This window comes from Drosophila gunungcola, unplaced genomic scaffold, assembly GCF_025200985.1.
Source record: "Drosophila gunungcola strain Sukarami unplaced genomic scaffold, Dgunungcola_SK_2 000119F, whole genome shotgun sequence".
NCBI classification, from domain to species: Eukaryota; Metazoa; Arthropoda; class Insecta; order Diptera; family Drosophilidae; genus Drosophila; species Drosophila gunungcola.
Genome location: NW_026453280.1, coordinates 85,455 through 113,097, shown reverse-complemented (window position 1 = coordinate 113,097; position 27,643 = coordinate 85,455). Strand labels below are relative to the sequence as shown.

At 41.9% G+C, this 27,643-nt stretch overlaps 1 protein-coding gene across 1 annotated transcript in view; it reads right to left on the bottom strand.

Annotated features, from left to right (window-relative positions):
- Positions 1-27,643, bottom strand: part of LOC128265394 (protein argonaute-3) — a 150,214-nt gene that overhangs the window by 64,522 nt on the left and 58,049 nt on the right. Inside the window, exon 4 of the mRNA XM_053001376.1 lies at positions 23,540-24,951. Within this exon, the coding sequence (XP_052857336.1) occupies positions 23,540-24,951 (1,412 nt within the window). The remainder of the gene's footprint in view (positions 1-23,539; positions 24,952-27,643) is intronic.

Below are 27,643 nucleotides of genomic sequence, written 5' to 3'. Positions count from 1 at the left end.
TTATATACCCTTGCAGCTAAATAAAATAAATATTTATGAAAACATTAAAATTATCTTTTACTTGCGTCGTCCGATCCGGTTCGTTCCGACTTATGTACTACCTGCAATAGAAAGACAACTTTTGGGAAAGTTTCTTGCAGATAGCTTTAAAACTGAGAGACTAGTTTACATTGAAACGGACGGACAGACGGACATGGCTAGATCTATATACTTTGTGGGGTCGTAAATGCCTCCTTCACTGCGTTGCAAACTTTTGACTGAAAATATAATACCCTCTGCAAGGGTATAAAAATGTGCAAAGCTCCTCAATTAGAAACCACGCTTATTTGTCTATACGAACGGAAGAGCTATCAATAGCTCAAACGCTCTCTCTCCGCTGCATTACTATGCCCAAGCGACAAAGAAAAAAATTACCGTCCCCCGACACGTACAACCTTACCAACGAATTAGCCCAAAAAAATAGAAGTAAATGACGAACCAGATTGTCGATCAGTGGCCAAGTATCTCGACACCGGAAAATTAAAATACTACACCAACCAACTTAAAAGTAACAAGGAACTACAAGTGGTTATTAAAGGAATCGAGTCAAAAGTCCCTATCGACGAAAAAATGGATAGTCTAATGAAAAGGGCTGTTAAAATGGCTTTGAAGATAATAAATAGAAATAAAATTCCCCAACCAAAGTTCAAGGTAGAGTTGACGGCTTTAAGTACCCAGTACTAAGTTCACCCAATCTACAAGCTTCAATATTTACTTCACCGTAAAATCACTCCACAATCGCAACGGAATTTCCAGGAATATGGACTGTTCAGGCCACGAAGGAGCACCCGGTATTCCCGGCTTTCCGCTCTCCCCATCTGCTCTCCGCTCTCACCCAGCTTCCTTTTTCCCCACCACGAAGTCTCCATGAAGTCTCCACTGCGCTCTCAATAGCATTAGAATAAGTTAGAATAGTTAGTTCGATTTTCATAGTGAATAAAAGTGGTTGCGCCCACACCCCTACCAAACACCGAAACACCTACGACTCGTCATTCCACTACAGGACCTGTGCACCTTCTAGGACCCTCCAGAGGACTCGGCCATCCCCTCTACATTCAATTTTGATCCTTCAGCCGGATATTTTTCTTTTGGACCCCGCTTCGGTGGCTCGATCCTCTTCAACATACAACAGCAAGATAAGTACGAAATAAATTATTAATTGCCGGTCTCCAGAAAGTGTTTCGAATATACAATTTCGTCTTACTTTCTGGATGATATTCATGTCAAATCAAATTCCGATTTCAATCCGACATTACGGCAATCAATAACTTCAAATTTTCACTTTTCCACTTGCAATTTGTGTGCGGCCATCTTAATCGTTCCCCCCTTTGTGCATATTAATGTACAAAAATTCTAAGTCCAGTTGGCCGTGCATCATTCATACATCAACCTGCAATTTTCCAAAAAATTCCTACGAATAATTTTACAAACTCCTAAATTAAAAAAAAGTGTTAATTTTTTGCGCGTGCCATAGTGAAAAAATATAACAATTTTCAATTAAAGTGTTCCGGCAATATTGGCCCCCATTTGTTTTTGTTCTTTTTCACTGTGTAGAGCCTCCGCTCACAAAGTTACATTTTACATTCACATTTACATACATTCTACAGTCCACTTATCTCCAAAACAAAAAAAATCACAATTACAAACAATACACATACCCGCCGGCAAGAAATATTAACTATGTTTCACCTCTCCTGGTAAAAAAATTTCATGCAACCATACATTTAATTTTTCCCGTCGGCGCTGCAAATAAAATACAAAATTGTCCAATCGCATTTTTTACTTACATATTACTCTCTGATCTACTTACATTTTATTCTCTGAGCGAAAATACATATTTGCAGAGGCTTCAGACTTACATATTTTTTCTCTGAGCGAGCACACATACTTACATATTTTTCTCAGAGCGAGTGTACATATTTACAGAGGCTTCATACTTACATATTTTACTCTGAGCGAAAATACACATTTACAGTGCAGCCTCTTACATATGGTTATTTGACCAAAATACATATATGAACATTTGATTTCAGCTATTCTTGGGCGGAGGTGCAGAAAGAAACAGGTGGCTTTTGCACAAAATCAATATTTGTTTTTTTTTCTCGTCTGGGTAATTGAAAAATTCCAATTCCAATTCCAACATTCCGGAAAAGCCCGAGTCCATAAAAAACTCCGAGATACTATATTCATGGGCGGAGGTGCAAAAAGAAACAGGAGGCTTATGCACAAAAATCAATATTTGTTTTTTTCTCGTCTGGGTAATTGAAAAATTCCAATTCCAACATTCCGGAAAAGGCAGAGTCCATAAAAACTAAAAAATACAATTTTTTCAGCGTGCCCCATTCCAATCGTTCCACGCGCCTACAATTCCGCATATCTGTTTTTTCTCTTCTGGTTAATTGAGAATTTCCAATTCCAACATTCCGGAAAAGCCCTAATCCATAAAAACTTCGCAATACTATTTTTTTCAACTCGTTCCACACACCTACAATTCTGTTTTTTTTTTCACATCCAAACTGACACAACTAAAATACCATTTTTCAAGTAGCGTGTCCTATTCCGATCGTTCCACACACCTACAATTCCGCATATTTGTTTTTTTCTCGTCTGGTTAATTGAAAAATTCAAATTCCAATTCCAACATTCCGGAAAAGTCCGAGTAAAAAAACTAAAAAATACAATTTTCAAGTAGCGTGATCCATTCCAATCGTTCCACACACCTACAATTCCGCATTTTTTTTTTCATCCAAACTGACACAAACATAGTGTGGCGAGATCCACAGCTATTCGCGAGCGTTTTTTGGTCTTAGTATGCCCGGTGGAGACGATAAGAAAAAGGTATCTGCTTCCCCCTTGAGCAAAACCAAGTCTACGCTCTCGCCGCTGGCAACCAAAAGCTCCAAGAGCCCACCAAGCATCGTGGTGAAGCCGGCTACGCCAAAAACTACAAGTTCATTTAGTCCAAACGCCAAACCCGCTACTTCCAGTTCAAGGGTGACTCGATCCATACAAAAAATGGCTTCAACTGCTTACGAGTTAGCTTTAAATAAGTTCATTGCGGTCTCAGATCGTCTAAGCGATCTCGAAAGCAGAACCAACACTCCTGGGAACGAAACTCCAAGCGTTTCCATGCTCCAAATCCGTCGGGAGCAAGTCCGAGTGTTATGGGACAAGGTGGAGAAAGAGTTCGACGTATGCTCAGAGTGCATTACGGCAGCAGGCGAGGATGCAGCTTCCACATTGCCCATTCTCAAGTCAAAGTATAACTACTGTTATACAGTGTATGAGAGATACGCCGCTCAGCTCACAGATATAATCCAACAGGGCACAGCTCCGCCAGCTCAAGCTCAAGCCCCTGCCCAGAACTCGGCTGCCTCCGTGCGACACAGAGGTTTTCTCAGGCGATTACCTACGCTGGCCCACTTTCCGGGACCTTTTTACAGCGATATATATAAATAATCCAAGGCTCACGCCTGTGGAAAAGCTGTTCCACTTAAACGCTAAAACGAGCGGTGACGCGCATGCCATAATCGCAAATTCCCCTCTCACCAACGATGGCTTTCGCTCAGCTTGGGATAACCTAACTGAGCGGTTCGACAACAAGCGATTGCTAGTAAATAGCCAGCTTAAAATCCTCTTCAACCTCCAGTCGATTTCGCAAGAATCTGGGGAAGCTCTAAAGGAACTGCAAACTACGATTCAAGGCTGTCTGAACGCCTTGGAACTGTCCGGAATCCTGATTACAGATTGGGACTGCATTCTTGTCTATATGTGTTCGTCAAAGCTCCCCAAGCTTACACTTTCCTTATGGGAGCAGTCCTTGCACGATAAAGCCGCAATTCCAAAATGGGTTGACCTGAACACCTTTCTCACTGAGCGCCATCGAACCCTCGAGGCCATAGATGACGTGCGACCTTCTGGGTCAAGTCATTCGCAGTCCAAAGCAACGAACGCTAGCGGGTCTTTAAGCAGAATAAATTCTTATGAGACTAAGATAGTTTCGAAACCGAGACGTTGCGATCTGTGCTCAAGGGAAAGCCACCCTATACGCACTTGTCCACGTTTCCTCCAAATGACAGTAGACGAGCGGGCCGCCTATATCCGAAACAAGCAATTCGGGACTGCACAAGCACCCACAGCTGCTTCACCTGCCGCAGTCGCCACCATACGCTGCTGCACCGAAGCAACCCTTTTGCCAGCCCTCCAAGTCGGCCTGATGTTCCCATGTAACGACCAGCAACTTCGACAGAAGGTTCAGCCGCTTCCGATGACCAGTCGGGAGTGCAAGTCTGTTTTGCGTCAGGTGCAAGATCGGTTCTGCTGGGGACAGCCATCATAAATATTTGCCACCTGGGTTCGAATTTCCAAGCTCGTGCCCTTATCGACTCAGGATCCGAAGCAACATTTGTGACAGAGCTTCTGTTCAATCTTTTCAAATTACCCTTCCAAGTCGTCCAAGCCCAAGTCTCAGGCTTAAATCAGACAGTGTCCGCTCAGTCCAAGAAGCTCTGTCATTTTACAATCAGATCTCCAAGTAGGCCCGCTCTGCAGTTAGAGACGTCAGCCTATGTCCTTCCTCTACTGGCAGGGAATCTGCCTTCCTACCCAATTCCGCAAGACTTTCTTCGAAATCTTCCCGATTTACCATTGGCGGATCCGAAGTTTTATGACAGCGCACAGATACATGTTCTGATAGGAGCCGACATTCTGCCTTCGGTTCTCCTAAATGGGGCAAAAACCAACATCTGTGGCTTCCTCCTTGGACAAGAAACAATTTTCGGGTGGGTGCTCACTGGGCCAGTATCCGCTTCCACCCAGAGTCAGATTGCCACCTTCTCTACGCAAATTTCCCAAGCGTACGACAATGGCTTAGATAAAATCCTCACCAAATTCTGGGAGGTGGAGGATCTACCAATAAAGTTGGTAAAGGAATCCGATTCCGTCTGCGAAGATAATTTTCTCCGAACGACCACGAGAGATGCGAACGGCAGATACGTCGTAACCTTACCTTTTCGCGACCCGGAACATCCAGGGTCAGGGTTAGGGTACTCCAGGTCTTTTGCGTTATCTCAATTTTTGAGAAACGAGCAACGCTTAAAAAGAGACATTCCGCTAAAGATACGATACGACTCAGTGATTCAAGAATATCTGGATCTGAACCATATGAAAGAGGTCTTTCCTACCCACGATTTCGCCAGCTACTACCTTCCACATCATGCCGTACTTAAGCCTGAGAGCACTACTACAAAGCTGCGCGTAGTATTCAACGCATCCAGTCCTTCTGCGAATGGGGCCAGTTTAAATGATATCCTTCATGCTGGCCCAGTCTTACAGTCCGACCTTACCATTCAAATCCTAAAGTGGCGGTATTTTCAATACGTGTTTAGCGCCGATATTGAAAAGATGTATCGGCAGATCTGGGTAGATCCGAAGCACACGCCTTTCCAGCGGATATTGTTCCGTAATCCTGATGGGGACATCCGAGAGTTCGAGTTGAAAACGGTCACCTTTGGAGTCAATTGCGCTCCGTACCTGGCCATTCGCGTGCTTCAACAACTGGCAACTGACGTACAACACATCCTAAAGCGAGTGATGTCATTCGTCCATTCCATTTCCATTGAGAAAATGGACGTCCAATCATAAGGATATTTTGGCTCACATTCCGAGTGACCATCTCCTGCGCTCCGATTTTCTGGAGATCGATGCCGAAAGCACGGCAAAAACGCTCGGTGTCCGTTGGAAAGCCACATCTGATGAATATTTCTTTGTTCCGCCCGAATTATCCGATGAATCGTCCCTTACAAAACGCCAGGTTCTGTCACAAATTGCCAAATTGTTTGACCCTGCAGGGTGGCTCGCGCCCTTCGTAGTGCGTGCGAAAATCTTCATGCAGGAGATTTGGCTGCAGGACCTGGGATGGGACGACGAACTTCCAAGTGATCTGTGTCTGAGATGGCAGAGCTTTCTACAAAGCTATTCTGTTTTAAATCGAATCCGCATTCCAAGGTGGGTCTCCTTCCGACCAGAATTCAGAGTCGAGCATCACGGTTTTTGTGACGCGTCTCAAACGGTGGAAGTGGGGCATACGACTATGGTGCACCTTCTCACTGCAAAGACGCGAGTTGCGCCGGTAAAAACGGTATCGCTTCCCAGATTAGAGCTTTGCGGGGCCTTGTTACTGGCTGAAATGGCAGCAAGTGTTCTTCCGAGTATGCCAATACTCACATCCGAACTCTTCTGCTGGACAGACTCCACCATTGTGCTCGCATGGTTAAACAAGCCAGCTTGCCAGTGGACTACTTTTGTTGCCAATAGGGTGACCAAGATTACCCAGTCTACAAAGGCCGAGAAGTGGTCGCATGTTCAATCCGAACACAATCCCGCAGACCTGGCCAGTAGAGGGGTAGCACTTCAGGAATTGGTCGACAATCCTCTTTGGTGGCATGGTCCCGCATGGTTGCAAAAGCCACGCAGCCAATGGCCAAGTCAGGGCGAAAATTCCCCAGCGACCGAACTAGAGAAACGTCCCCTTAAGTCCCACGTCGCAATTATTCCGTCTGAAGATTTCCTTGACCGTTTTTCCAAGTTCGACAAAGCACTGCGGGTTCTCGCTTATGTCAATCGTTTCATCCAGCGATGCAAAAAACAAGCAACACATTCTGATAAGCACCTGCTAGCGGCGGAAATTTCCGCCGCGGAACGACTACTTATTCTGAATACTCAGCGCAGAGACTTCTCCCATGATTATCACTGCTTAAGTGAAAAGCGCTCTGTGCCTTCTTCAAGTTCCATCCTGAGCATGAACCCGTTCATAGATCAACATGGTCTGATAAGAGCGTGCGGTCGCGTGACGGCCTCCGACAGCCTTCAATATGATGAACGGCATCCTGTTATCCTTCCATATAGCTGCCCACTTTCTCGCCTACTTGTCCAGTTCACTCATCGCATAACCCTCCATGGCGGCAACCAGTTAATGGTACGCCTCATTCGGTCAAGATACTGGATACCAAAACTAAAGAACTTAGTAAAGGCAATAGTAAACTCCTGCAAGGTATGCGTGATCTACAAGAAAAGGCTACAAACACAGTTGATGGGCACTTTGCCGAAAAACCGTGCGTCGTTCTCCCGACCATTTACGTACACGGGAATGGACTTCGCCGGCCCATTCGAAATTAAAAATTATACCGGAAGAGCGTGTCTCATAAAAAAAGGATATGTGTTAGTGTTCGTTTGTTTTTCCACCAAGGCCATCCACTTAGAGCCTACCTCTGATCTCACGACCGAGAAGTTTCTCGCCGCTTTCGCTCGCTTCGTTTCCCGGAGAGGGTGTCCTCGACAAGTCCAGTCTGACAACGGAAAAACCTTCTTTGGCGCTGCCGCCTTGCTTTCTCGCGACTTCCTTCAGGCTGTAAAAGAGTCTGTGACAGATGCCTATGGTCATCAGCAGCTCACCTGGCAATTTATACCTCCGGGAGCCCCTCACATGGGAGGCCTATGGGAAGCTGGTGTTAAAAGCTTTAAAACACTGTTCTATAAGTCCACAGCCACTCGAAAATATACTTTCGAAAAGCTTTCGACGCTTCTGGCAAAAATTAAAGCTTGCCTAAATTCCAGGCCACTCTCCCCTATGTCCGAAGACCCTACCGAACTCTTGGCCCTGACACCAGGTCATTTTCTTGTTGGACGACCTCTCCTGTCTACCGTGGAACCAGAAGTCAAAGGGGACACCAGGTCTATGATCAACCGCTGGCAGCATCTAAAGGCTCTCCATCAGCAGTTTCGTATGCGATGGAAGGAAGAATACCTTAAAGAACTTCACAAGCGCAATAAGTGGCAGGCCCCCGCGAAGAATCTTCACGTCGGCGACATGGTTGTCATAAAGGACGAGAATTTGCCTTCCAATGAGTGGCGGCTCGGCAGAATTGACTCTGTTTTCCCAGGAGCCGATGGCAATGTCCGTGTAGTGGACATCCGCACGGCAAGCGGGGTTGTCAAACGTCCAATAAACAAAGTCGTACTTCTGCCTGTGGAGCCTTCAAAACATCCACAATAAATTGGCTCACATTTTTTTAGTCCTAAGTTGTTATCCACAATTCCTAATATGATTTCCCTTTATTCACCTTCATTCATCAATGATCTAGATCAGAAAAATGGCTCCCCGAACACGCACCGAAGAACCCCTGGACGGCAGACGTACTCGAGGTATTAAATCCTACCGTTGCCGAGTCTGCAAGGGAGTCCATCCTCTACGGAAGTGTAGCAGGTTTCTGAAGCTGAGCGCTGAGAAGCGGCTTCGTGCAGTCTTGGTAAACAAGTATTGCTCGAACTGTCTTGCCCACGACCACTCGAAAGCTGACTGTCGCAGTGGAAAATGAGGGAAGTGCCAACGGAACCACCACACGCTGCTGCATATGCATGAGCGGTCTAATTCTGGGCAGCGTTCGCGCCGGCAAAATCCGCCAAATCGCCCGACGCCTACGTCAAGGCAGCGCTCAGCCTCCCCTACACCAGCTCCGTCGCTTTCATCGCTGCTACAACGTCACAGCGTCAACGTCCTTCCGACTGCTTCGGTGATGGTGAAGACCGGAAGCAAGACTTTCGAGACCGCAGCTTTAATCGACCCTTGCACACCAGTGAGCTGCATCGACGCTTCTCGGGCCGCCGCATTTCGGTTGCCAACGACCAGTGTTGGTGACGACAAGGTGTGCAACGCGACGATACAGTCCAAATGCGGGACGACCAATATGGAGGTGGTGTTCAAAGTTGAGCCCAAGGTGGGCATTCGCACACCGACTCGGACACTCAACGACGCCGTCCGTACCAAATTTAAGGGCATACAGCTCGCGGATGAGCGGTTCTATCTTCCCGCCACAATTTCTGTCATTCTTGGGGCGGACGTGTACCCAAAGGTGATCCAGTCGGGGTTCCTGATGGTCGACGAAGGACTGCCGGTCGCCCAGAAGACGGTTTTTGGGTGGATCATTTCCGGCGCCTGCCACCAACCTTAGAAGCCATCTTCTTTTGCAACGCTAGCGATTGCAAGGGGGCGGAATATTCAGGCCACGAAGGAGCACCCGGTATTCCCGGCTGTCCGCTCTCCCCATCTGCTCTCCGCTCTCACCCAGCTTCCTTTTTCCCCACCACGAAGTCTCCATGAAGTCTCCACTGCGCTCTCAATAGCATTAGAATAAGTTAGAATAGTTAGTTCGATTTTCATAGTGCATAAAAGTGTTTGCTCCCACACCCCTACCAAACACCGAAACACCACCGACTCGTCATTCCACTACAGGACCTGTGCACCTTCCAGGACCCTCCAGAGGACTCGGCCATCCCCCTCTACGTTCATGGACCTACGAGAATCTTTTGCACTCTGCGCGCAGTTTGCGTTGCCTGTGGGGATGCACATCCAACTGAGGCCTGAAGCAACTGTGGAGGAAACCACACTACCATCTAAAGAGGCTGCCCTGTCCTGTGTTTAAATTATAGCCCAAATGGATTAGAATCAATGCTGGTAGCTATAACAAACACAAACAAACAAAACAGTAGCAATACAGGAAATTCTGCAGAAGCATATGCGCACTCAAAATCTGCTCCTCGAGCTCTTAATCCAACTTAAATCTGTTTAGATGGTTTCTCTAAAACTATCTTTCTAGAATGCAAATGGCATTTCACAGCACAAACATTAGCTTTTGAAGTTCCTAAATCAACACGACATTGACGCCATGCTCATATCATAGACTCACCAACAGAACAAAAATTATTTTTACTTAAACACACACTTTTTAAGCAACAAACCATCCTGATGGTAAGGTCCATGAAGGTACTGGTATTCTGATCAAGAATCGAATAAGGCATTACCAATTGCTGTCGTTTGCTACCGCCTATATACAAGTGGTTAAATAAACATAGCCGCTGTATACTGTCCACGGCGCTTCTCCACCTCCAAGGCAGAGCTTGTAAAATTCTTTGAGTTAATAGATGACCCCTTTATAGCAGCTGGTGACACGCACTGGGAAACTCGTCTCATCCACCCCAAATGAAGACAGCTTAACAACGCTAAAATTACACCACGAAACAAGCTAGACTTTATCTTCTTAGACAGGTTTACATACTGGCCCACGATCCTAAAAGGAACCGTCACTTGATTTTGCTGTTACAAGAAGAGTGCCCAAGTCTCAAAATCGCGGATCACTTATCAGATTTATCGTCGGATCTAACTTCACCTTAATGACCATCCACAGCTGTCAGAACTCCCACACTTTTTAACTTCTAGTAAAACAGATTGGATTAAAAACAGAAAGTATATTAGTACCCATATTGATTACTGTCCAATCGTTTCTTGTAAAGAAGAAATTGACAGCTCAGTAGATGCGGTAGTGCCTGTTATGTCACTGGCTGCACAACACTCCAACTATAATTGCTAATAAGCCATCCAACAGCAGTCGTGATTCTAGGCATATTGAAAAACTGTCCCAACCATCGTTATATAGGCCAATCAGCTTTTTGCCGTGTCTCTCAAAGATATTTGAAAAGCTGCTCCATAATACCATCCCAATGCACCAATTTGGTTTTCTCGAAAAGCACGGAACCATTAAACAAGTTATGTTATGTTGCATACATGTAAACAAGCAACTGAATTAACATACCTTGGAGTCCACCTGGATAGACGGCTTACTTGGCGTATGCATATTGAAGCTAAAGTAAACCCTTTTCTTCAGGAAAATAAATTATATTGGTGTTCCTCGACATTGCTACGAGTTGGGGGTCGGTTATTGAATGCTCCTATCCCGTACGAAGCTAAATTCCCGTTGTTGCTGTCTAAAAGCTCACAGTTCGTCAGATCCTATGTGTCATACCAGCACGTTACGAACTGTCACACTGGCCCACGAGCTCTCGTAAGTCGTCTGCGCGAGAATATATGGCCAGTTAATGCTCAAGAAGTCTGCCGACGAACAGTTCGGTCGTGCATGCGCTACTTTCGCTCTTGACGCAAATTATGGGGAGCTTGCCAGCAGATAGACTTCTAGCTCTCCGCCCGTTCAACACCTGTGGCGTTGATTTTTGTGGTCCCTTCAACGTATCGTATCCGTGGTAAGACACGGTACAAGTCGTACGTGGTCTTGTTCTTTTGTTTTGCGTCTAAAGCGGTCCACTTAGAATTAGTGTCTGACCAACCAATGATGCGTTCTTTTTGGCCTTTCGTGAGTCGTCGTGGGATTCCGAAGAAGGTGTGGTGAAACCAACTTCGTCGGCGCAGATCGACACATGAGGGAGTTCCGAGCCCGTCTGGAGGAGCAGGGGGGCGGTATCTAAATATCTAGAGCATCTAGAGCACTGCACTTCGGGGGACTATGGGAGGTAGGCAGAGCGCAAGCTCTTAAAACATTTTTAAACAAGAAAGGAAGCAAACTTCGGCCAGCCGAAGTTTATGAAAACATTAAAATTATCATTTACTTGCGTATATGTTTAAAAACATTGAAGATATTACTATATGTCGAAGAACTAAAAAAAATTTAAAAACACCAAAGTTATAATTTTTTTTTATTTATTTTTCCGATTGTTCCTATTGGAGCTTTATACTATAGTCGTCCGATCCGGTTCGTTCCGACTTATGTACTACCTGCAATAGAAAGACAACTTTTGGGAAAGTTTCTTGCAGATAGCTTTAAAACTGAGAGACTAGTTTGCATTGAAACGGACGGACAGGCGGACATGGCTAGATCTATATACTTTGTGGGGTCGTAAATGCCTCCTTCACTGCGTTGCAAACTTTTGACTGAAATTATAATACCCTCTGCAAGGGTTTAAAAATGTGCAAAGCTCCTAAATTAGAAACAACGCTTATTTGTCTATACGAACGGAAGAGCTATCAATAGCCGTTAGCCGGAGAGAGCACGCTCTCTCTCCGCTGCATTACAATGCCCAACCGACAAAGAAAAAAATTACCGTCCCCCGACACGTACAACCTTATCAACGAATTAGCCCAAAAAAATAAAAGTAAATGACGAACCAGATTGTCGATCAGTGGCCAAGTATCTCGACACCGGAAAATTAAAATACTAAACCAACCAACTTAAAAGTAACAAGGAACTACAAGTGGTTATTAAAGGAATCGAGTCAAAAGTCCCTATCGACGAAAAAATGGATAGCCTAATGAAAAGGGCTGTTAAAATGGCTTTGAAGATAATAAATAGAAATAAAATTCCCCAACCAAAGTTCAAGGTAGAGTTGACGGCTTTAAGTACCCAGTACTAAGTTCACCCAATCTACAAGCTTCAATATTTACTTCACCGTAAAATCACTCCACAATCGCAACGGACCCCTCCAATGCACGAATTTCCAGGAATATGGACCTACGAGAATCTTTTGCACTCTGCGCGCAGTTTGCGTTGCCTGTGGGGATGCACATCCAACTGAGGCCTGCCCTGCAAATAAGGCAGACCATTCTGCCAAGAAATGAAGCAACTGTGGAGGAAACCACACTACCATCTAAAGAGACTGCCCTGTCCTGTGCTGAAATTATAGCCCAAATGGATTAGAATCAATGCTGGTAGCTATAACAAACACAAACAAACAAAACAGTAGCAATACAGGAAATTCTGCAGGAGCATATGCGCACTCAAAATCTGCTCCTCGAGCTCTTAATCCAACTAAAATCTGTTTAGATGGTTTCTCTAAAACTATCTTTCTAGAATGCAAATGGCATTTCACAGCACAAACATTAGCTTTTGAAGTTCCTAAATCAACACGACATTGACGCCATGCTCATATCATAGACTCACCAACAGAACAAAAATTATTTTTACTTAAACACACACTTTTTAAGCGATAAACCATCCTGATGGTAAGGTCCATGAAGGTACTGGTATTCTGATCAAGAATCGAATAAGGCATTACCAATTGCTGTCGTTTGCTACCGCCTATATACAAGTGGTTAAATAAACATAGCCGCTGTATACTGTCCAAATGAAGACAGCTTAACAACGCTAAAATTACACCACGAAACAAGCTAGACTTTATCTTCCCAGACAGGTTTACATACTGGCCCACGATCCTAAAAAGAACCGTCACTTGATTTTGCTGTTACAAGAAGAGTGCCCAAGTCTCAAAATCGCGCGGAACACTTATCAGATCTATCGTCGGATCTTACTTCACCTTAATGACCATCCACATCTGTCAGAACTTCTAGTAAAACAGATTGGATTAAAAACAGAAAGTATATTAGTACCCATATTGATTACTGCCCAATCGTTTCTTGTAAAGAAGAAATTGACAGCTCAGTAGATGCGGTAGTGCCTGTTATGTCACTGGCTGCACAACACTCCAACTATAATTGCTAATAAGCCTTCCAACAGCAGTCGTGATTCTAGGCATATTGAAAAACTGTCCCAACCATAGTTATATACGCCAATCAGCCGTTTGCCGTGTCTCTCAAGTATATTTGAAAAGCTGCTCCATAATACCATCCCAATGCACCAATTTGGTTTTCTCGAAAAGCGCGGAACCATTGAACAAGCTATGTTATGTTGCATACATGTAAGCAAGCAAAATCAACAAGAAACTGAATTAACATACCTTGGAGTCCACCTGGATAGACGGCTTACTTGGCGTATGCATATTGAAGCTAAAGTAAACCCTTTTCTTCAGGAAAATAAATTATATTGGTGTTCCTCGACATTGCTACGAGTTGGGGGTCGGTTATTGAATGCTCCTATCCCGTACGAAGCTAAATTCCCGTTGTTGCTGTCTAAAAGATCACAGTTCGTCAGATCCTATGTGTCATACCAGCACGTTACGAACTGTCACACTGGCCACGAGCTCTCGTAAGTCGTCTGCGCGAGAAAATATGGCTAGTTAATGCTCAAGAAGTCTGCCGACGAACAGTTCGGTCGTGCATGCGCTACTTTCGCTGTAAGCCGCAACTCTTGACGCAAATTATGGGGAACTTGCCAGCAGATAGACTTCTAGCTCTCCGCCCGTTCAAAACCTGTGGCGTTGATTTTTGTGGTCCCTTCAACGTATCGTATCCGTGGTAAGACACGGTACAAGTCGTACGTGGTCTTGTTCTTTTGTTTTGCGTCTAAAGCGGTCCACTTAGAATTAGTGTCTGACCAACCAATGATGCGTTCTTTTTGGCCTTTCGTGAGTCGTCGTGGGATTCCGAAGAAGGTGTGGTGAAACCAACTTCGTCGGCGCAGATCGACACATGAGGGAGTTCCGAGCCCGTCTGGAGGAGCAGGGGGGCGGTATCTAAATATTCGCAAATGAAGCGAGATTGCGTTCATACCGGCTAGAGCACTGCACTTCGGGGGACTATGGGAGGTAGGCAGAGCGCAAGCTCTTAAAACATTTTTCAACAAGAAAGGAAGCAAACTTCGGCCAGCCGAAGTTTATGAAAACATTAAAATTATCATTTACTTGCGTATATGTTTAAAAACATTGAAGATATTACTATATGTCGAAGAACTAAAAAAAAATTTAAAAACACCAAAGTTATAATTTTTTTTTATTTATTTTTCCGATTGTTCCTATTGGAGCTTTATACTATAGTCGTCCGATCCGGTTCGTTCCGACTTATGTACTACCTGCAATAGACAACTTTTGGGAAAGTTTCTTGCAGATAGCTTTAAAACTGAGAGACTAGTTTGCATTGAAACGGACGGACAGACGGACATGGCTAGATCTATATACTTTGTGGGGTCGTAAATGCCTCCTTCACTGCGTTGCAAACTTTTGACTGAAATTATAATACCCTCTGCAAGGGTTTAAAAATGTGCAAAGCTCCTAAATTAGAAACAACGCTTACTTGTCTATACGAACGGAAGAGCTATCAATAGCCGTTAGCCGGAGAGAGCACGCTCTCTCTCCGCTGCATTACAATGCCCAACCGACAAAGAAAAAAATTACCGTCCCCCGACACGTACAACCTTATCAACGAATTAGCCCAAAAAAATAAAAGTAAATGACGAACCAGATTGTCGATCAGTGGCCAAGTATCTCGACACCGGAAAATTAAAATACTACACCAACCAACTTAAAAGTAACAAGGAACTACAAGTGGTTATTAAAGGAATCGAGTCAAAAGTCCCTATCGACGAAAAAATGGATAGCCTAATGAAAAGGGCTGTTAAAATGGCTTTGAAGATAATAAATAGAAATAAAATTCCCCAACCAAAGTTCAAGGTAGAGTTGACGGCTTTAAGTACCCAGTACTAAGTTCACCCAATCTACAAGCTTCAATATTTACTTCACCGTAAAATCACTCCACAATCGCAACGGACCCCTCCAATGCACGAATTTCCAGGAATATGGACCTACGAGAATCTTTTGCACTCTGCGCGCAGTTTGCGTTGCCTGTGGGGATGCACATCCAACTGAGGCCTGCCCTGCAAATAAGGCAGACCATTCTGCCAAGAAATGAAGCAACTGTGGAGGAAACCACACTACCATCTAAAGAGGCTGCCCTGTCCTGTGCTGAAATTATAGCCCAAATGGATTAGAATCAATGCTGGTAGCTATAACAAACACAAACAAACAAAACAGTAGCAATACAGGAAATTCTGCAGGAGCATATGCGCACTCAAAATCTGCTCCTCGAGCTCTTAATCCAACTAAAATCTGTTTAGATGGTTTCTCTAAAACTATCTTTCTAGAATGCAAATGGCATTTCACAGCACAAACATTAGCTTTTGAAGTTCCTAAATCAACACGACATTGACGCCATGCTCATATCATAGACTCACCAACAGAACAAAAATTATTTTTACTTAAACACACACTTTTTAAGCGACAAACCATCCTGATGGTAAGGTCCATGAAGGTACTGGTATTCTGATCAAGAATCGAATAAGGCATTACCAATTGCTGTCGTTTGCTACCGCCTATATACAAGTGGTTAAATAAACATAGCCGCTGTATACTGTCCAAATGAAGACAGCTTAACAACGCTAAAATTACACCACGAAACAAGCTAGACTTTATCTTCCCAGACAGGTTTACATACTGGCCCACGATCCTAAAAAGAACCGTCACTTGATTTTGCTGTTACAAGAAGAGTGCCCAAGTCTCAAAATCGCGCGGAACACTTATCAGATCTATCGTCGGATCTTACTTCACCTTAATGACCATCCACATCTGTCAGAACTTCTAGTAAAACAGATTGGATTAAAAACAGAAAGTATATTAGTACCCATATTGATTACTGCCCAATCGTTTCTTGTAAAGAAGAAATTGACAGCTCAGTAGATGCGGTAGTGCCTGTTATGTCACTGGCTGCACAACACTCCAACTATAATTGCTAATAAGCCTTCCAACAGCAGTCGTGATTCTAGGCATACTGAAAAACTGTCCCAACCATCGTTATATAGGCCAATCAGCCGTTTGCCGTGTCTCTCAAGTATATTTGAAAAGCTGCTCCATAATACCATCCCAATGCACCAATTTGGTTTTCTCGAAAAGCGCGGAACCATTGAACAAGCTATGTTATGTTGCATACATGTAAACAAGCAACATCAACAAGAAACTGAATTAACATACCTTGGAGTCCACCTGGATAGACGGCTTACTTGGCGTATGCATATTGAATTTTTCTTCAGGAAAATAAATTATATTGGTGTTCCTCGACATTGCTACGAGTTGGGGGTCGGTTATTGAATGCTCCTATCCCGTACGAAGCTAAATTCCCGTTGTTGCTGTCTAAAAGATCACAGTTCGTCAGATCCTATGTGTCATACCAGCACGTTACGAACTGTCACACTGGCCACGAGCTCTCGTAAGTCGTCTGCGCGAGAAAATATGGCTAGTTAATGCTCAAGAAGTCTGCCGACGAACAGTTCGGTCGTGCATGCGCTACTTTCGCTGTAAGCCGCAACTCTTGACGCAAATTATGGGGAACTTGCCAGCAGATAGACTTCTAGCTCTCCGCCCGTTCAAAACCTGTGGCGTTGATTTTTGTGGTCCCTTCAACGTATCGTATCCGTGGTAAGACACGGTACAAGTCGTACCTGGTCTTGTTCTTTTGTTTTGCGTCTAAAGCGGTCCACTTAGAATTAGTGTCTGACCAACCAATGATGCGTTCTTTTTGGCCTTTCGTGAGTCGTCGTGGGATTCCGAAGAAGGTGTGGTGAAACCAACTTCGTCGGCGCAGATCGACACATGAGGGAGTTCCGAGCCCGTCTGGAGGAGCAGGGGGGCGGTATCTAAATATTCGCAAATGAAGCGAGATTGCGTTCATACCGGCTAGAGCACTGCACTTCGGGGGACTATGGGAGGTAGGCAGAGCGCAAGCTCTTAAAACATTTTTAAACAAGAAAGGAAGCAAACTTCGGCCAGCCGAAGTTTATGAAAACATTAAAATTATCATTTACTTGCGTATATGTTTAAAAACATTGAAGATATTACTATATGTCGAAGAACTAAAAAAAATTTAAAAACACCAAAGTTATAATTTTTTTTATTTATTTTTCCGATTGTTCCTATTGGAGCTTTATACTATAGTCGTCCGATCCGGTTCGTTCCGACTTATGTACTACCTGCAATAAGACAACTTTTGGGAAAGTTTCTTGCAGATAGCTTTAAAACTGAGAGACTAGTTTGCATTGAAACGGACGGACAGACGGACATGGCTAGATCTATATACTTTGTGGGGTCGTAAATGCCTCCTTCACTGCGTTGCAAACTTTTGACTGAAATTATAATACCCTCTGCAAGGGTTTAAAAATGTGCAAAGCTCCTAAATTAGAAACAACGCTTATTTGTCTATACGAACGGAAGAGCTATCAATAGCCGTTAGCCGGAGAGAGCACGCTCTCTCTCCGCTGCATTACAATGCCCAACCGACAAAGAAAAAAATTACCGTCCCCCGACACGTACAACCTTATCAACGAATTAGCCCAAAAAAATAAAAGTAAATGACGAACCAGATTGTCGATCAGTGGCCAAGTATCTCGACACCGGAAAATTAAAATACTACACCAACCAACTTAAAAGTAACAAGGAACTACAAGTGGTTATTAAAGGAATCGAGTCAAAAGTCCCTATCGACGAAAAAATGGATAGCCTAATGAAAAGGGCTGTTAAAATGGCTTTGAAGATAATAAATAGAAATAAAATTCCCCAACCAAAGTTCAAGGTAGAGTTGACGGCTTTAAGTACCCAGTACTAAGTTCACCCAATCTACAAGCTTCAATATTTACTTCACCGTAAAATCACTCCACAATCGCAACGGACCCCTCCAATGCACGAATTTCCAGGAATATGGACCTACGAGAATCTTTTGCACTCTGCGCGCAGTTTGCGTTGCCTGTGGGGATACACATCCAACTGAGGCCTGCCCTGCAAATAAGGCAGACCATTCTGCCAAGAAATGAAGCAACTGTGGAGGAAACCACACTACCATCTAAAGAGGCTGCCCTGTCCTGTGCTGAAATTATAGCCCAAATGGATTAGAATCAATGCTGGTAGCTATAACAAACACAAACAAACAAAACAGTAGCAATACAGGAAATTCTGCAGGAGCATATGCGCACTCAAAATCTGCTCCTCGAGCTCTTAATCCAACTAAAATCTGTTTAGATGGTTTCTCTAAAACTATCTTTCTAGAATGCAAATGGCATTTCACAGCACAAACATTAGCTTTGGAAGTTCCTAAATCAACACGACATTGACGCCATGCTCATATCATAGACTCACCAACAGAACAAAAATTATTTTTACTTAAACACACACTTTTTAAGCGACAAACCATCCTGATGGTAAGGTCCATGAAGGTACTGGTATTCTGATCAAGAATCGAATAAGGCATTACCAATTGCTGTCGTTTGCTACCGCCTATATACAAGTGGTTAAATAAACATAGCCGCTGTATACTGTCCACGGCGCTTCTCCACCTCCAAGGCAGAGCTTGTAAAATTCTTTGAGTTAATAGATGACCCCTTTATAGCAGCTGGTGACACGCACTGGGAAACTCGTCTCATCCACCCCAAATGAAGACAGCTTAACAACGCTAAAATTACACCACAAAACAAGCTAGACTTTATCTTCCCAGACAGGTTTACATACTGGCCCACGATCCTAAAAGGAACCGTCACTTGATTTTGCTGTTACAAGAAGAGTGCCCAAGTCTCAAAATCGCGCGGATCACTTATCAGATTTATCGTCGGATCTTACTTCACCTTAATGACCATCCACAGCTGTCAGAACTCCCACACTTTTTAACTTCTAGTAAAACAGATTGGATTAAAAACAGAAAGTATATTAGTACCCATATTGATTACTGTCCAATCGTTTCTTGTAAAGAAGAAATTGACAGCTCGGTAGATGCGGTAGTGCCTGTTATGTCACTGGCTGCACAACACTCCAACTATAATTGCTAATAAGCCTTCAAACAGCAGTCGTGATTCTAGGCATATTGAAAAACTGTCCCAACCATCGTTATATAGGCCAATCAGCTTTTTGCCGTGTCTCTCAAAGATATTTGAAAAGCTGCTCCATAATACCATCCCAATGCACCAATTTGGTTTTCTCGAAAAGCACGGAACCATTGAACAAGTTATGTTATGTTGCATACATGTAAACAAGCAACTGAATTAACATACCTTGGAGTCCACCTGGATAGACGGCTTACTTGGCGTATGCATATTGAAGCTAAAGTAAACCCTTTTCTTCAGGAAAATAAATTATATTGGTGTTACTTCGACATTGCTACGAGTTGGGGGTCGGTTATTGAATGCTCCTATCCCGTACGAAGCTAAATTCCCGTTGTTGCTGTCTAAAAGCTCACAGTTCGTCAGATCCTATGTGTCATACCAGCACGTTACGAACTGTCACACTGGCCCACGAGCTCTCGTAAGTCGTCTGCGCGAGAAAATATGGCCAGTTAATGCTCAAGAAGTCTGCCGACGAACAGTTCGGTCGTGCATGCGCTACTTTCGCTCTTGACGCAAATTATGGGGAGCTTGCCAGCAGATAGACTTCTAGCTCTCCGCCCGTTCAAAACCTGTGGCGTTGATTTTTGTGGTCCCTTCAACGTATCGTATCCGTGGTAAGACACGGTACAAGTCGTACGTGGTCTTGTTCTTTTGTTTTGCGTCTAAAGCGGTCCACTTAGAATTAGTGTCTGACCAACCAATGATGCGTTCTTTTTGGCCTTTCGTGAGTCGTCGTGGGATTCCGAAGAAGGTGTGGTGAAACCAACTTCGTCGGCGCAGATCGACACATGAGGGAGTTCCGAGCCCGTCTGGAGGAGCAGGGGGGCGGTATCTAAATATTCGCAAATGAAGCGAGATTGCGTTCATACCGGCTAGAGCACTGCACTTCGGGGGACTATGGGAGGTAGGCAGAGCGCAAGCTCTTAAAACATTTTTAAACAAGAAAGGAAGCAAACTTCGGCCAGCCGAAGTTTATGAAAACATTAAAATTATCATTTACTTGCGTATATGTTTAAAAACATTGAAGATATTACTATATGTCGAAGAACTAAAAAAAATTTAAAAACACCAAAGTTATTATTTTTTTTATTTATTTTTCCGATTGTTCCTATTGGAGCTTTATACTATAGTCGTCCGATCCGGTTCGTTCCGACTTATGTACTACCTGCAATAGAAAGACAACTTTTGGGAAAGTTTCTTGCAGATAGCTTAAAACTGAGAGACTAGTTTGCATTGAAACGGACGGACAGACGGACATGGCTAGATCTATATACTTTGTGGGGTCGTAAATGCCTCCTTCACTGCGTTGCAAACTTTTGACTGAAATTATAATACCCTCTGCAAGGGTTTAAAAATGTGCAAAGCTCCTAAATTAGAAACAACGCTTATTTGTCTATACGAACGGAAGAGCTATCAATAGCCGTTAGCCGGAGAGAGCACGCTCTCTCTCCGCTGCATTACAATGCCCAACCGACAAAGAAAAAAATTACCGTCCCCCGACACGTACAACCTTACCAACGAATTAGCCCAAAAAAATAAAAGTAAATGACGAACCAGATTGTCGATCAGTGGCCAAGTATCTCGACACCGGAAAATTAAAATACTACACCAACCAACTTAAAAGTAACAAGGAACTACAAGTGGTTATTAAAGGAATCGAGTCAAAAGTCCCTATCGACGAAAAAATGGATAGCCTAATGAAAAGGGCTGTTAAAATGGCTTTGAAGATAATAAATAGAAATAAAATTCCCCAACCAAAGTTCAAGGTAGAGTTGACGGCTTTAAGTACCCAGTACTAAGTTCACCCAATCTACAAGCTTCAATATTTACTTCACCGTAAAATCACTCCACAATCGCAACGGACCCCTCCAATGCACGAATTTCCAGGAATATGGACCTACGAGAATCTTTTGCACTCTGCGCGCAGTTTGCGTTGCCTGTGGGGATGCACATCCAACTGAGGCCTGCCCTGCAAATAAGGCAGACCATTCTGCCAAGAAATGAAGCAACTGTGGAGGAAACCACACTACCATCTAAAGAGGCTGCCCTGTCCTGTGCTGAAATTATAGCCCAAATGGATTAGAATCAATGCTGGTAGCTATAACAAACACAAACAAACAAAACAGTAGCAATACAGGAAATTCTGCAGGAGCATATGCGCACTCAAAATCTGCTCCTCGAGCTCTTAATCCAACTAAAATCTGTTTAGATGGTTTCTCTAAAACTATCTTTCTAGAATGCAAATGGCATTTCACAGCACAAACATTAGCTTTTGAAGTTCCTAAATCAACACGACATTGACGCCATGCTCATATCATAGACTCACCAACAGAACAAAAATTATTTTTACTTAAACACACACTTTTTAAGCGACAAACCATCCTGATGGTAAGGTCCATGAAGGTACTGGTATTCTGATCAAGAATCGAATAAGGCATTACCAATTGCTGTCGTTTGCTACCGCCTATATACAAGTGGTTAAATAAACATAGCCGCTGTATACTGTCCAAATGAAGACAGCTTAACAACGCTAAAATTACACCACGAAACAAGCTAGACTTTATCTTCCCAGACAGGTTACATACTGGCCCACGATCCTAAAAAGAACCGTCACTTGATTTTGCTGTTACAAGAAGAGTGCCCAAGTCTCAAAATCGCGCGGAACACTTATCAGATCTATCGTCGGATCTTACTTCACCTTAATGACCATCCACATCTGTCAGAACTTCTAGTAAAACAGATTGGATTAAAAACAGAAAGTATATTAGTACCCATATTGATTACTGCCCAATCGTTTCTTGTAAAGAAGAAATTGACAGCTCAGTAGATGCGGTAGTGCCTGTTATGTCACTGGCTGCACAACACTCCAACTATAATTGCTAATAAGCCTTCCAACAGCAGTCGTGATTCTAGGCATATTGAAAAACTGTCCCAACCATCGTTATATAGGCCAATCAGCCGTTTGCCGTGTCTCTCAAGTATATTTGAAAAGCTGCTCCATAATACCATCCCAATGCACCAATTTGGTTTTCTCGAAAAGCGCGGAACCATTGAACAAGCTATGTTATGTTGCATACATGTAAACAAGCAACATCAACAAGAAACTGAATTAACATACCTTGGAGTCCACCTGGATAGACGGCTTACTTGGCGTATGCATATTGAAGCTAAAGTAAACCCTTTTCTTCAGGAAAATAAATTATATTGGTGTTCCTCGACATTGCTACGAGTTGGGGGTCGGTTATTGAATGCTCCTATCCCGTACGAAGCTAAATTCCCGTTGTTGCTGTCTAAAAGCTCACAGTTCGTCAGATCCTATGTGTCATACCAGCACGTTACGAACTGTCACACTGGCCACGAGCTCTCGTAAGTCGTCTGCGCGAGAAAATATGGCTAGTTAATGCTCAAGAAGTCTGCCGACGAACAGTTCGGTCGTGCATGCGCTACTTTCGCTGTAAGCCGCAACTCTTGACGCAAATTATGGGGAACTTGCCAGCAGATAGACTTCTAGCTCTCCGCCCGTTCAAAACCTGTGGCGTTGATTTTTGTGGTCCCTTCAACGTATCGTATCCGTGGTAAGACACGGTACAAGTCGTACGTGGTCTTGTTCTTTTGTTTTGCGTCTAAAGCGGTCCACTTAGAATTAGTGTCTGACCAACCAATGATGCGTTCTTTTTGGCCTTTCGTGAGTCGTCGTGGGATTCCGAAGAAGGTGTGGTGAAACCAATTTCGTCGGCGCAGATCGACACTTGAGGAAGTTCCGAGCCCGTCTGGAGGAGCAGGGGGGCGTTATCTAAATATTCGCATCAAAAAAATGAAGCGAGTTTGCGTTCATACCGGCTAGAGCACTGCACTTCGGGGTACTATGGGAGGTAGGCAGAGCGCAAGCTCTTAAAACATTTTTAAACAAGAAAGGAAGCAAACTTCGGCCAGCCGAAGTTTATGAAAACATTAAAATTATCATTTACTTGCGTATATGTTTAAAAACATTGAAGATATTACTATATGTCGAAGAACTAAAAAAAATTTAAAAACATTTGGTGTTTAATTAATATATTTCACGATAGACTTACCTGTGATGGTGTTGGTAATTCCGAGCAACAAATTTTTTTTACGGCAGAATATCGATCGTCTCTATTGTTATGACAAATACAGACGACAATTTGTGAATCTATAGCTATATTTCGCCGTAAAGCTTGAATATATGCATCGGCTCGATCACAGTCTAAAGAAATCATTGTTGGTTTAGCAACATTCATGCCGAGTGGCTTACAACATTGTTTCATATTATCAAGCAGGTTGGTTGCAGCTGGTGTATCATTCCTCAAATGTATTATTATCCATTTATTTAAGTGGATTACTTCCAACATTTCATTGCTGACAGCGTGTTTGGAAAACTCTGCATTTTTTCCTGCTGACACAGACGTTTTTAAAAAATAAATTGGTTCTGCGTCCATTTGTCGTCCTTTTAGCTTGTTTAAATTTTTGGTAAGTGAAAGACCCCAACTGTTCAGAATATCTCGAGCAGCAGTAGTTTTGGAAACATTGTCGTAAAACTTGTTTAACGCCAGTTGCCGTTGATTTGGTGACACTCTTGTAAATGTTGCGATTTCACGCATAAGTTTATGATCTGAACGAATATCATCTCGAAGTCCGGTAAGATAACACAGTTCAGGAATTAAACAGAACTGTATGCTTTCGTTGTCTTCAATGCTTGTTCTTGATTTCTTTATACTTAGAAGCAATGGTTGATTAATATCTATTATGTTTATGTTGTGATATTGTTTGTAATATTCTATATAACTTGTGGCTCCAGTTTTGGCAAGAAACTCAGACTTCGGACTTTGATCGAAGCAAATCTCATTTATTTTATAAGTACGATTATTATATCTTGTTAAGACTATATTTCCAATCAACGTCTTTTTAGCGCATTCTTGATAATGGTGTGCGTTTTGCTTGTATATATCCACCAGCATTTCTAAAACTGTTTTTTGACATAGTATTCGATGTGAAACGTCACAGCAAAGCATTAAACCACCTTCGTGTTCATCTACGGCTGTAACATAGCCTGGCCAAACTTCTAGCTTTGCCAACGGTATAATTTTTGGACGAGAGGGGTCAAATTGTTTCCGATCAAATTTTACATAATTTAATGTTTTCATGACCCTATCAAATAAAACATTATATAAATGAGTGCAATTCGCAAGAGCCTCCTTTTTTTTGAACAAAATACGAATCTGCAATTCAACGTTTTCCACCTTTGAAACAAAAACGGTCATCTGATTTGGTAACAAGATTGGTAAATATAAGGTGTTTCCGTCGAATGTTTTGGTTCCTCCGAGCTTATCATTATGATCGTTTAAAATTTTTAATCTTAAATGAACAGAATCCACAGGTGGAAAAAAACGCACTTCGTAATTAAAAACCCCTTTTGATTTATCCGTCGTAAGCTCTAAGTAATTACAAGATAAATTTACAGATGAACCTGAAAAAAATATTTTATTAAAATGTTTGCTGTGTGCAGATAATAATGTCAACTATTAAGGTTGCGGTGACATAGCCATAGCCAAACTTAGACGGTAAACTGCAATCAAAGCCCTACCCTTAGGGTGAGTTGAGTTGAGTTGTTAAGTCCCCTGCCGCCGCCCTATGCTCATTAGAAGTTGTGGTTGCCAATGAAGGGGGGAGGTGGGGTTGCTGCACACTCTCAGCTTCTAGTGCTGGCACTGCAGATCGACAGATGGCGCCACCTTTGTCCCGATTGATTTGTGTGAAAATATTTGTTTTTAAATTTGTTAGCTGAGTAATGGGTATCGAACAAGTGTGGAAAATTGACTATAGCACTCTTTCTTGTTTATAATGTACAATATTTCGAGATGGTTAGGGCAAGACTTTAAGTAAATCGGGGTAAAACTGACAAAGTTACAGCGGTTGAAACGACTCGATCATCGTGTTTTAGGTTGGAATTACGAACAGAAAAAAAACAATGAAAAATTACCTTGTGATGGCCATGACCACATTTTTGGAAAGGGCGCCGAAGACTGACTGCCATAGGAGTATGGATAAACATTTATCTTAAGACACTTAATTTACAAATATATAACGTAATACAAAATAAATACACAATCTGATACCAGAAGTTTTTTGAGTTGAAAGTGCGATCGTCTCGTTAGTACCTCGTCAAGAGGCTTTTTCGATTGATTCAGAAGTTTTTGTTTAAAAGTACAGTCGTATTACTGCACAGCTTTAAAACCCAGTTACAATAAAATATTACCTCAAAACCACTGCCATGAATCGTCCATTATTACTTGGCTTTTGAAAAAACTATGGCACATATGTAGTTCTGACACTGCAGTAACATTGTACAGCACAGTTTTATTTAAAATGAACGTTGCAAGCTGTTGTACAAGTGTACTGACCATTGAAGCAGTTTTTAAATCTATTAATAGTTTCTGAGAATGCAGAAATTCATAAAATGCCTTAATAGGTTAAAATTAATGTAAAAAATTATAAAAAATTGTATGAAAAAAAAGTTTATTTTTTATAATGAATTTTTATACAAAATTAAATTAATATTAATTTTTATAAATTTAGTTTTAAATTAATTTTTATAAAATTTAAAATCATTTTTACTTTTTGAATTTGAGAATTAACTGGTGATGTTGTTATGTTCAAAGGAATACCACCATTGTTAATTTTTTTAAAACATTAAAACAAAAGTTTAATATATTTGAAATTTGTTTGTTAGTTGTTGTTATTAACTTGTACAGAGGACCAAGAATTAATATTTTTTATTAAAGAACACCAAGACCAGGACTCGTCCTCTATGATTTGGACGATGAAAAACCCGAAGAACAGGGTTGTGAACCCTGTTTAATAAATAAATTCTTTTGTATGGTTTTCAAGACGAAAAAACCCATATTTTTATGCGACATCTTTAACATTAATTTTTTTAATTTAATTACACATTATTATACAATTTTTAAAGAATGAAAAAAAAAAAATTCAAAGAAAAATAATGTAATAAGTTGGTGACCGTCAATCTTGGGAGGCAGTTTAAACTCGTGGCCGGATTATCAGAAAAAAAAATATTTTGATGAATTAATATTAATTTTTATAAATTTAGTTTTAAATTAATTTTTATAAAATTTGAAATCATTTTTACTTTTTGAATTTGAGAATTAACTGGTGATGTTGTTATGTTTAAAGGAATACCACCATTGTTAGTTTTTTTAAAACATTAAAACAAAAGTTTAATATATTTGAAATTTGTTTGTTAGTTGTTGTTATTAACTTGTACAGAGGACCAAGAATTAATATTTTTTATTAAAGAACACCAAGACCAGGACTCGTCCTCTATGATTTGGACGATGAAAAACCCGAAGAACAGGGTTGTGAACCCTGTTTAATAAATAAATTCTTTTGTATGGTTTTCAAGACGAAAAAACCCATATTTTTATGCGACATCTTTAACATTAATTTTTTTAATTTAATTACACATTATTATACAATTTTTAAAGAATGAAAAAAAAAATTCAAAGAAAAATAATGTAATAAGTTGGTGACCGTCAATCTTGGGAGGCAGTTTAAACTCGTGGCCGGATTATCAGAAAAAAAAATATTTTAATGAATTCTAAAGCTGCTACATCTTTCAAGGTAATCACGAAGAGTTTTTTTTTTGAGCACTTTGAAGTGAATATGTGGTTAATTTGTTATTGAAAAATAGATTTATGTGAAGAAGTAATGTTCAAATTTTCAAAAGAAAAGGTTCTGAAGATTTCAAGTTCTGATGTTCACGAACTTCAAAAAAGACGTTTTCGGGAAAATCGATTTAAAGTTTTTCATAAGCCGACAATCTGGTAGCACGGCCGGTCGTTTGAAGCCCTGTTACTCCGTTAGTTCTACTCGAATTGACTTAAAATGTGTTCCAAATTATTCAACATATTATTAATTCAGAAAAAAAAATATTTAAAAAAAAAGGTTTAAACCTTGTGAAGATCGATCTTTTAAGCGGTGTAGCCAGATTATTCTTTAGAAAACAGTATCTACCAAAGAACTTTGTAATCTCAGTAAGAGAGCGAGAACAATATGCAACAAAAGCTACTCTACCAAGGAATGAAATTAAAATAAAAAAACACTAAGAGCATAAAAAAAGTGCAGCCAAAAAGAACTTTTGA